The 11,759-nt window shown below is 26.0% G+C and overlaps 1 protein-coding gene across 1 annotated transcript; it reads right to left on the bottom strand.

The window, feature by feature from the left end:
- Window positions 1-9,428: 9,428 nt before the first annotated feature.
- Window positions 9,429-11,268, bottom strand: LOC130942963 (aldehyde oxidase GLOX1-like). The gene has a single exon (XM_057871043.1). It carries the CDS (start codon window positions 11,224-11,226, stop codon window positions 9,565-9,567), a length of 1,662 nt encoding a protein of 553 aa, XP_057727026.1. The 5' UTR covers window positions 11,227-11,268; the 3' UTR covers window positions 9,429-9,564.
- Window positions 11,269-11,759: the final 491 nt, after the last annotated feature.

Genomic DNA, 11,759 nt, shown 5'->3' on the forward strand with positions numbered 1-11,759 from the left:
AATAATATTAAAATATTTTATAATTTAATGAATTTAACTGATAAATATTATGTTTATAGAGATTTTTAAGGAATAAACAAATTTTATTAAAGAATTAAAAATTAAATTTTTTTAATGAAAAATTTTTTTTACCAAATTTTAATTTAGTACTTGTTTAGGTGTCATCAAGTTGTTACAGATAAATTTTTTCAGAAGTTAATAAAAATGCTAGAAAAATTAATAAAAAACATCTTTTTTTTCAAAAGTTACCATTTATATTTTTTAAGGTTTTTTTTAAATATGTTTTTATCATCATAAATAAACAAAAAATATTTTTACATTATTGTACCCAAATATAATTATTAGATAAAAATATATTTTTACATAAAATATATAAATATAAATTACTTTTACTTTTTTTTAAATTTTTTTTAAAACTATCACTTGAAAAAATCTTTTTCTAAAAACTCACCTGAACAAAATCTTAGTTGTATTATTAATTTATTATTATTATTATTATTATTATATATTTTACGTTAAAAAAATTTAGCCACTCAAAAAATTTTTTTAAGTTTGGCGGCAGCTCCTTTGTGAGGTTTTGAAACATGACATGGTCATTATTTCTCTCAGTAAACTTTCAGACACATCCTCAATTTTTATTCTCAATAGTATTAATAACCGATGAGTATTAGATATAATTGTTTATGTACGGTTTTTTTTATCTATTTAAGTTTTTGACCAAAAAAATTATAATATAGTATTAGAAATGGTATGATTATAAAATTTAAAATTCAATAATCTTTGTTATTCCAAAAAGAAAAAAAAAACTTACAAAAAAATAAAAAGAAAGAATAAAGCATATACAAAAATGAATATGTAGGAGTAGTAAATGAATGTTATTTAATTTGGCGGAATATCTATTTAATAGTGTTTTCCAATATATATATATATATATATATATATGAAATTATGAATGACAGTTATTACTTATCACTTTTTTTTTTTTACTCATCTATTTTTATGAAACAAAAGAACATAAACATGATGTTGTAAAGGCCTTTAGCATTTGTTAACAACCAATAAACATAAATTAGGTATGAAATTAAATGATAAAAAAAAATTCATAAGTAATTTTGCTAGTAAAAATTTCAAGTTACATGCTTCTATCATTAAAAACTTCTTTTACAATCACAACTATTTTGTTCTTATCATTTCAACCAAAGCCACTGGCACCTCTCATTTCAACATACAATTGCAAAGTATTGGTTCTTCGTTTTCTTTTTTATAAACCAATACAATTATATATCTTAAATATATATATATATAATCTTAAATTCATGAAATAAATGACCATTACATCGATTATAATTTTAAATAGATAAAATAAATACTAAATATAGAACATACTCTATCAAGAGCATGAATTAAATAGACGCAAATATATCACTAGTTACCAAGAAAATTAAGCTAGAAGAAAAAAAAAAAAGAAATAACTTTTTATTTTTATTTTGATAAAATGTTTTTAAATATTATTATTTTTTATATGTATAATATGTATGTGTGTCTTTTTTATACTTTGGACGAAAATATTTTTTATTGATCATAGAAAAGTTCATACGTATAAATATCCTTTATATTTTAAGTAATTAATGAATAAAAACAAAGATTAGTTTAATAATACTCTTATCATTTAATGACCCTATAACTTAAGTATAGGTTTTTTTTTTGTTAGTATACTATCCATACATCTACTTATACACACTTTGAGATTCTTAAATCACAAACCAATTTTAGCTAACACCTGAACCTGGATGCAATATTTTGAAAAATAACTACTTTGCTGTGATTTGGGCCTGTTGGAACAATTTGCAATGCATAATACTGATTCAATATTATGTTAATACTACTACTTTTTTGCTCCAAAATAATTTTCCAGTTATAGTTATACATATGAGTTAAGAAAATAATAAATAACATTATTTTATATTAATTTAAGTAAGTGGAATAAAATTACCATTGTTCAATGTTCTATTTTTATTTTTAAAAAATTAAGTCCTTAGTTTTTTATTTTATTTTTGTAGCAAAACCTATAATTTTTTTAAAAGGAACAATTATATTTTTTACTAGAACAATAAGACCTATGATATCTAAAATCGTACCTTTCAGCGTGTATTCTTTACAAATATATCGTATATGCATGACTTCTCTTAAAAAAATATTTATTTACTAATGAGTATATTCTAAGGATATTTTTTAAGAATAGTGATGCTATGTGAACAAATTATTTTGATAAACAAGTTTAAATAAATCAATCTACTAATTTATTGATACAATAAAAATCTGTTGAAGAAAAGAAACGTATAAAAAAATAAGAAAAAATTCTGTTGAATTTAGTTAAAAAATAAGTTATTTATCCTACGTTTTTTAGATAGAAAATATAAGAGTTTATGCAGTCTTTATTTTTGTTTTAATTAATTTCTATCTTTATTATTAAAATTTTAAAAAAAATATTAAAACTAAAAATAAGAGATGAAAATAAAAATCAATAAGATCCTAAACTATTTAAGTTTGCAATGTATTAGAAGAGTCAAAATTTTTTATTTTAATAATAATAATAATAATAAACAAACAAACAAATAAGAAATCCGTATATCGCGTATTTTTACGTGTTCTACTGATATATTTCCTTTGTTAGCAAGTTAGAATCTTACTTTGCATTTGCTTTGCCTAAGAAAAGGGATAAAATTAACCGAAAAATTCAATAATTAAGTACGTTACGTTGTTATATATAAATATAATACCGCTTTAAAATCAACCTTTTTTAAGGTTATACTTTTACATGAAGAAAATAAGAGTAAGTATATTATCTACTACATAATAAGAATTCTCTTTGCCCAGTTATTGATTCTAAGAAGTTATGCAATTGATTTCGAACAACAATTTAAGTATATTCATTCATTCTACATTTAGCCTCTCTCCTTATCGGTACCAGTTTAGTAAACAATAAAAAGTAATAACTTTCAAAGTGTATAAAAATGGATAGTTAATATTTTTTGGTGACTAAATGGATAATTAATATGTAATGATATAAGTGTCTTTGTAATTAATTTAGTTATTGAAGTTAGAATTTTCAAATTTCATTGTCAACAACACCGCATAGTTTTACATTCTCCTTCATTTTTCTTAGTTTTTACATTATTTTTAAAAAATAAAAAATCAAAATATTTGCTGTACCAATTTATTAATATAAATTCTTTTGAAAATAATATAAAATAATATTAAAATATTTTATAATTTAATATATTTGACTAATAAATATTATGTTTAAAAAGATTTTTAAAGAATAATAAACAAATTTTATTAAAGAATTAAAAATTAAATTTTATTACTTTTTAAATGAAAAAAAACCTTTTAACTAAATTTTAATTTAGTGCTTATTTGAATATCATTAAACTGTTATAAAAAAAATTTAAAAATATTTCTTTTATTTTGTAGTGTGTTTGACAAAATTTTAGTTGTTAAAATAAAAATACTAAAAAAATAAAAATATATATTTTTTCAAAAACTACATTTATATTTTTTAAAAAGATTTTTTACTTAAAAAAATATTTTTAATCTCATAAATAAATAAAAAAGTATTTTTTCATTATTGTACTCATATATAAATATAAAATTACTTTTATTTTTTTAAAATATTTAAAAAAAATTACTTGAAAAATATATTTTTTAAAACTTTCACCCAAACAAATCTTTAATGGTATTGTCATTATATAGTTTGTGTTAAAAAAAAACTTTTAGTCACTCAAAAAAATTTCTCCAGTTCTAAGATTTTTACTAATTTATGACCGTTTTTTATCTTGTTTGTAGCAATTTTAAACCCCTCCTCTAAAAAAATTGTGACGATTTCAATAACTTTCTAAATGTAACGTGTCACGATCGAGTTTTTTTTTTTTTTGACAGTTTTTTACAATTCTCACAATTTTATTTAGTGGTAATTTTTTATCTTTTTTGTGGAGGTTCTATATATGCTGATATTTTATGATAATTCTTGATTAATGTTTGTGACGATTTAAATTTTTCAAAAAAAAAATTTCATTAAAAAAAACTATTCTATTGGTTTTAAAGCTCCAAAAACTTGCCAATATTATTTTTAAAAAAATAATCTGAATTAATATTAAAATTACATTATTACACTACTAATTATCTACCATTTAAAAAAAATATCTAAACAAGACATTAATCATGTATAAAATAGGCTGGCCATTTCATAGACCTAAAGAATTTTTTATTAATACATAGATTAACATATTTACATAAAAAATTTAGATATGGAGTCATAAAGTGAGAGAGGTAACAGCAGATTCATATTAAAATTTAATGAATTACACGTATGTTCTTATTACATAGCTCAACTTAGTTAACTAACATTCAAACCTACTCAATTTTTAAAATTAACAAATTCTCATCTTTCAACACAAAATTCAAAAATAATACTCATGATTTAATCATAAACTTGAACTATATGGGGATTAAATAAATTAATTTAAAAGATATGAACTAGCACATAAAAAAGAAAGCTCCTAACAAATAAAATCATAACAAATAGAGGTTCTCTCTCACGTTAATTAGTGGAGGGCATTCCCGTTCAGCAATATTCAATATTGCAATCTAGCATAACATATACTATCAGTTTTTGTTAACATCCCTATCAGATTATTAAGTAACCAAATATCTCTAACATTGAGAAATATCACAACATTTTTCCAAGGATACATACCATAATTTTGAGGTGATTCATGCTTCTTCACGCTTTAAGGAATTACATGATAAAAGTAAACTAAAATTTATGTTTGAAATGTTAAGTCTTCTGTTAATGCTCAAAATATCATCTGCATCCTTATTTTCCTTAAAGGCAAGGTTGATGGAATCAAACTTCAAAGTTATTGAGTTTTAAATTATTCAATTCTATCATATAAATTAAATAATAATATAAATTATAATTTTAAAAAAATTAAAAGATTTAAATTTTAAAATAACTATTATATTATTTATTGAGATTTAAAATATTAAATTTTTAAATATATAATCAACAATAATTTGATAAATTCATTTAAATAAAAAAATTATTATAAAAAAATTTATAATTTAAAAATATAAAACTTTAAAATACAAATGACAAAATAATTTTATAAAAATTTAATTATTTTTATTATTTTATATAAAGAGAATTTTAATTTGTTTATTAAGGTCTAAAAATAATATTAAAATTAGTACTATAAAAAATATTTTTAATTTAATATTATAAAAAAATTATATAATGACTAATAATTTGATTAATTTTTTAAATTCTAAGGAAAAAAATGACTTATGTTTGAACTTTTAGTGACTATTTTGATTAGAAATACCTTTTTTACATGTTAAGTGACACGTAGTGTGTTAGGTGTCACTAACCTGACACGTCAACCAATCATCTGGTGACACGTGGCACTTAACGTAAAACGTCATTATCTAACTAATGGAAGACCAATTTGATTTATGTTTTATCTTTTAAGGATTAATATGACTAAAAAAATTATTTGATTACTAATTTAAAAAATAGATGATGTTTCAAAAATGAATTTGACTATTAATCCATAGTTTTTATTGATCATAGAAAGGTTCATATGTTATATGTACAATATCATTAATATTTAAGTAATTAATGAATAAAAATAAAGATCAGTTTAATAAAAAAATACTACTTGTCTTTTAAAGTTTTAGTTTTTAGTCGATCTTTAAATTTAAATAATATTATTTAATTAATTTAAATATCCACTTTTATAGAAAGTTACTTATTTTTTAGTTTCTTTTTTTTTTAAAAAAATTGAATAATGGACAATTTTTAAAAGATATCTAACTGCACACAGGTTTAATAATACACTTGTCATTTAATAACTCTATAACTTACACATAGGTTTTTTTTAGTATATATACTATACTATTCTCTATTCATACATCCACTCAAGATTCTTAAATCACAAGCCAATCTTAGCAGGTAAATTGAACCTGGATGATGCAACATTTTAGAAAACAATTAATCTCGTTAGGTAATAATAAAGGTTTAGCCAATAGTAAATTAATAAATATTTTTAAATTGTAATTTATATTAATTAATTTATTAATTAATAATTATTTAAATTTTATTTTTTTAAATATAAAATTGATAATTATTAATTATAGTTATTTAAAATTAATTAATTAGAAACTGTTTACCTGTATTTTTTTTTTTGAAAAATAACTAATTCGTCATCGGATTCAAACCTCAAAGGAATTTAAACAAACATTGTGATACCTTTAGCATAGAAAGTTAATACTGAGGGCATCACAACCTGTGCTTTGGGCCTGTTCGAACTCTTGTGAGGATTGGGACTTGGTTATTTGAAGGATCAATTTGCAATGATTCAATATTATGTTAATACTATTACTTTTTTGCTCCAAAATAATTTTTCGGTCATAGTTATACATATGAGTTAAGTAAATAATAAATAACATATTATTTATATTAATTTAAATAAGTGAAATAAAATTACGTATACCATTGTTCAATATTCTACTTTTATTTTAAAAAAATTAGGTCATTAGTTTTTTCATAATTTTTAGAGCAAAACCTATGATTTTTTTTAAATGAACAATTATATCTAGATCCAATTATATTTTCAAGATGCTTGACGTACTCAGATGTATGATATCTAAAATCGTACCTTCAGCGTGTATTCTTTGTTTACAAATATATCGTATATGCATGACTTCTCTTAAAAGAAAATATTTATTTACTAATAAGTATTGTAAGGATATTTTTTAAGGATAGTGATATTATATATGAACAAGTTATTATTTTGATAAACAAGTATAATTTAATTCATTTACTAATTTATTAGTGCAATAAAAATTAATTAAAAAATACAGAAATAAAAAAAATTATTAAATTTAGTTACAAAAATAAATTGTTTATCCTACGTGTTTAAATTTAAATGTGAGTATATATGGAGTCTTTATTTTGTTTTTATTGATTTCTGTCTTTATTATTATTAAAATTTTGAAAACGCAAAATATTAAAAATAAAAATAAGAGATAAAAATAGAAATCAATCAAATCCTAAACTATTTAAGTTTGCAATGTATTAAAAGAGACAAAAATTTGTTATTTTAACGATAATAATAAGAATAATAATAAACAAAACAAACAAATAACTGAATAAGGAATCCGTATATCGTGTATTTACGTGTTCTACTGACATATTTCCTTCGTTAGCAAGTTGGAATCTTACTTTGCATTTGCGTTGCCCAAGAGAAGGGAGAAAATTCCCGGTAAATGGAAAATGCAAAATATGGTTTAGCTTATTAGCCGCATTATTTAGAAAAAAAAATATAACTTTAAATCTAATTACATTTTCTTTTTAAATATTATCAAAGTTTTATAATAGTCGTAATTACTATAATCATAATCACCCATATATTAATCATCTTGATCCTTAACGATTAGTTATGGTTGGTGGCCTGGTACTTGTAATATAATACGTAATAAGGTTATCAATAAAAAATTACTCACAAAAAAATATTTAAAACGTCTTATTTTAAAGATATTTTTTAATAATTAAAATTCAATCTAATCAATCAAATTGTATTATTTTTGTCAAAATTAGACGAACCAAATCATTTTGACCGAAAAATCGATAAACCAAATCTTGAACCAACTTAAATTAATATTTTTGATAAAATGACTATAATATCCCTATTATAAAAAATGACTTAAAATATTTCTATTATATATTTTAAAAACTCTAAATCTTAATCTTTCTTTTTATTCTATCATTGAATTAGAATTTAGGATTTTTAAAATTAATATATATATATATATATATATATATATATATATATATATATATATATATATAAAATATTTTAGTCAATTTTTATAATAAGAGTATTATAGCCATTTTCTATAAAAATAATATTAATTTAGATCGATTCAAGATTTGATTTATCAATTTTTCGGTTAAATCAGTTTGTTTGGTCTAATTTTGACAAAAATAACACAATTTAATCGATTATATAAGTTAAATTTTAATTATTAAAAAGCGTATTTAAAAAAAGACGTTTTAAGCGTCTTTATATGAGTGACTCCCAATCAATAATATATATTTGTAAGAATTGCATGTTATTATTAGCACTAGAAACTCTCAATCATGCATATTGTACATTTCTATAAAATATTAAATGGCCATAAGGAATAAAGGGTGTTGCCTATTTTATATTTTTTATTTTCGATTTCACTCGAATTATTCTGTCTTTAAAGCGGGAAAATTTCACGAGTCCGACTTTTCTTAAAAGACCCATACATACAATAAAGTTATTTTAAAATGGAAAAGTTTTGTACTAATTTTTTTCTTTTTTCTTCATTTTAAACAACCATATTTGATATTTCACGCGTTTTAAACAGATCTAGAGGTAGATTCCAGTTTGGTTCAATATTTTTTTCTCATTTAAAATTCGCATAATAAATTTGAGTTATTCGATCAATAAAAAGATATATCACCGAAAAAGCTGTCTTCCATGCGTCTAGAAAAATCCCTTATTAGGTATTATTCAGAGAGACCGACATTAATTAGAAACTAGAAGAAAATAATATATAACAATTTAATTTTGGTAAATATTCCCTAAGTTATTTTTTTGTCTTAAACTTTGTACGTCATCACCTCAATTTCTAAGCTTGAACGAACTTGTTACGAACTTAATTAATTTATTACACGGCTGGAGATTAAAAAAAATAATAAAAATACAAGCTCTTTTCTTTACGTTATCTATTGAAAAGATACAAAATTATATATATATTTACAAAACCTTAAACACAAAATAAACCATCAAAAACATATTACTATTTAGTATTCACAAAGAATCTATGCTAAGTTTCCATATAAAAATAGAAAAAAATTTATTGCATTATTTTTCTGTGCGCTTTCTTTTGGATTTAAAAGACAATTTTATTTTTTATAGCAAAAATAAAAGGTGTATGTATGTATACAATAAAAAAAATGAGAAAGTACAGGAAACCAATAGAATATCTATACAATGTGTACAATAGGGGTACAGGCATGTTTGATTCGATAGGATACTAGATGTTTATTATCCCTAATACCCGAATGGTTATTCTAGATAGTATGAATGTATTGTGTTTAAAAAATTAATAATATTTTACTCTAAATGTTCATTTTTTAACTCATATTTAGCCAAATAAATAACCAATTATACACATTATACAAATATTCTATTGACTCTTTAGCAAAATTCTAAAAAAATATATAAAAAAAATGGTGTGCATATATCATTCTTCCTAAAAATATTCAAAAAATAAAAAAGCCTCCAAACAATTTCCACACGTCTGTAACCAGTAAATAAATAAATAAATCACTTCATTCAAATTTTTTACTTCACAGATGAATTTCTTCACGGGAAAATCATAATAATTTATTTTTCAAAAAAATAAAATAATAATAATAATATATCACAATGAAATAGGAAGCGTATAGAAACCGTTGGGCGCTGAAAATCACAGTATCTGAACCCAAATACCATGGCTTGGGATATCTTGATGGACCACGAATAATAAATAGTGACCGGGTGGTGCAAAAACGGCTGAACCGGGCGTAGTCACATCAACTTCGTAAGTCATTTTCCCAACATCTCTAACGGCATTTGGTTCCATCACCAACATCCTCTGGTTCATGGAGTATGAGTGAGTGGTAAAAGGTGGCGCAACCATTGTAACCGCCACCGAATTCTTATCCAATGGTGCTGCAACTCCAAACCGCATCGTAAGCTTCTGACCGTACTTGAGCTTTGTTTGGGAGGCAGGAGCTATGATTTTGGGACGAACATCTTCAAAGCGAGGTTCCAAATAAGAAGGAGAAAAAGCTTCCATTCTCAACTCCGTTGGGAAAACCACGTTGTTGAAACTGTAACCAATGTGAGGGTTGCTTCCAGCCACCAAGACTCTTCCATCGCGAAGCAAAATCGCCGAGGAGTGATAAACCCTAGGAATGTCTGATGGATTCTGTAACTCGAACCGATCTCCGGCCCGGGCATTAGTCTTGTAAAGATACGGGTTGAGAACCGGGTCACGGCCACATTCCCAACCCGCAGTTCCACGAGATACACCGTTCATGATCAAAACGTTGCCGTTTGGGAGAATTACCATGTCGTTCATGGCTCTTCCACCAGGCATGGTTTCCATTTCCCATTTTGGATTGGCGTCTGTTATCTTGATCCTTCCACAGGTATCCAAAGCTGGAAGGAACTTTCCTCCTAGAGCTTGCTGGTAAGATCCTTTCGGGGCTCCGCCGCAGATTAAGACCTCAGCCTCCACATTCGGCTTGTTCAAGTTTCTGAGAGGAAGCAACACGGCGGAGCCGGAGCTGGGATAGCTTCTTGGTTCTCCGCCGGGGATGGTAGGGTAGGTTCTTACGATAGTGTTTTTCTGGTAATTGAATAGAATAGCACGGTTGTTGGCGAACATGAAAAGATTGCCATCAACGTTGAGGAAGACGAAAGGGTACAAGTTGTTCTCAGCGCCTGGATCATTTGTTTGTAGGAGAAAGGGTAAGGTGTATGTGTTTCTCGCCGTGGCATCTTTCTTGGGATAGAATTCATAATTAAATTGCCTTCTTCCTCCGATTACTATCTGCCGTCCATCTGGCAAGATGTGATTGGTCGCATACCATCTTCTGGCCACCAGTCCGTTTACATCCTCCCGCCAGTCGCAGTTCGGGCAGGGGGTGAAGGTCCTGACGGCACGGTCGCCGTCGTTGAAGCCGCCGGTTTGGATGAGTGTGCCTTCGGGAGTCACCGCCCCGGAGGAGCACCACACGTCCGTTTCCACGTACAGGGCGCGGTACTTGTTGGCAGCGACGTCGTAGTCGATTGAGTGTGCGGTGCAGTCGGTTTTAACGACAATCTCTCGCGGGTTTCTACGGCATCTTCCGTCGGGTAATGAGAGGTTGGATAACCCGAAGTCGGTGCGGTCGAAGATTACGACATGGTCGTTGTGGAGAAGCTGCATGTGCATGGCCACGATGCCCATGTTTCTCTGTAGGAGCTGCCATCGTCCACCACCGTCAGCCGCTTCAACAGGTGGCAGTGGCGAGAAAGTGGTGGTTGCAGCGAGGAGGAGAATAATAAGAAAGGGAAGTTGGAAAGGCGTAGCACAAGTCATTGGTGTGAGTTTAGGAATATTTGTTGTTTCTATGGGTGAAAAGTGTGTTGTGTTGTGGTGAGTGGAGTGGTATTGGAAGGTGTGATATAAATAGAAGTGGTGGGGGGATAAGGTTTGCGGGTTGAAGAGAACTACTTATCTGACACGGAATGTGAACGTGTGGGTCAGGGTGGTATACTGTTGTTGTATGAGAAGCTTAGTTAATTACAGTCCTAAATGCACAGCTCGCTGCAACACCTGCCATTAAACACTAAGTTTGGAAATTAGAACGAGAAGTCATTTAATGTTTTTATGGTGACGCGTTACTAGTTATTATTATGTTTATATGTAGCCTGCATTTCTTTGTTACTGGCTGTGGTTATTCGTTGATCATCTAATGGAAAACTCACAGCTGGAGTGTGGTTAGTGTTCAAGGTGTGTCTAAGAAATTAAGCACTGTAAATATTTTTCTTCTTTTTTACCGTAGGCCGTAAATAGGTAATGTCCCAATGAATATGAATGTCAATTGGAGGAATAACGTGGTGGCTTCTTGC

The sequence above is a fragment of the Arachis stenosperma genome, chromosome 1, assembly GCF_014773155.1.
Source record: "Arachis stenosperma cultivar V10309 chromosome 1, arast.V10309.gnm1.PFL2, whole genome shotgun sequence".
Taxonomy (NCBI): Eukaryota; Viridiplantae; Streptophyta; class Magnoliopsida; order Fabales; family Fabaceae; genus Arachis; species Arachis stenosperma.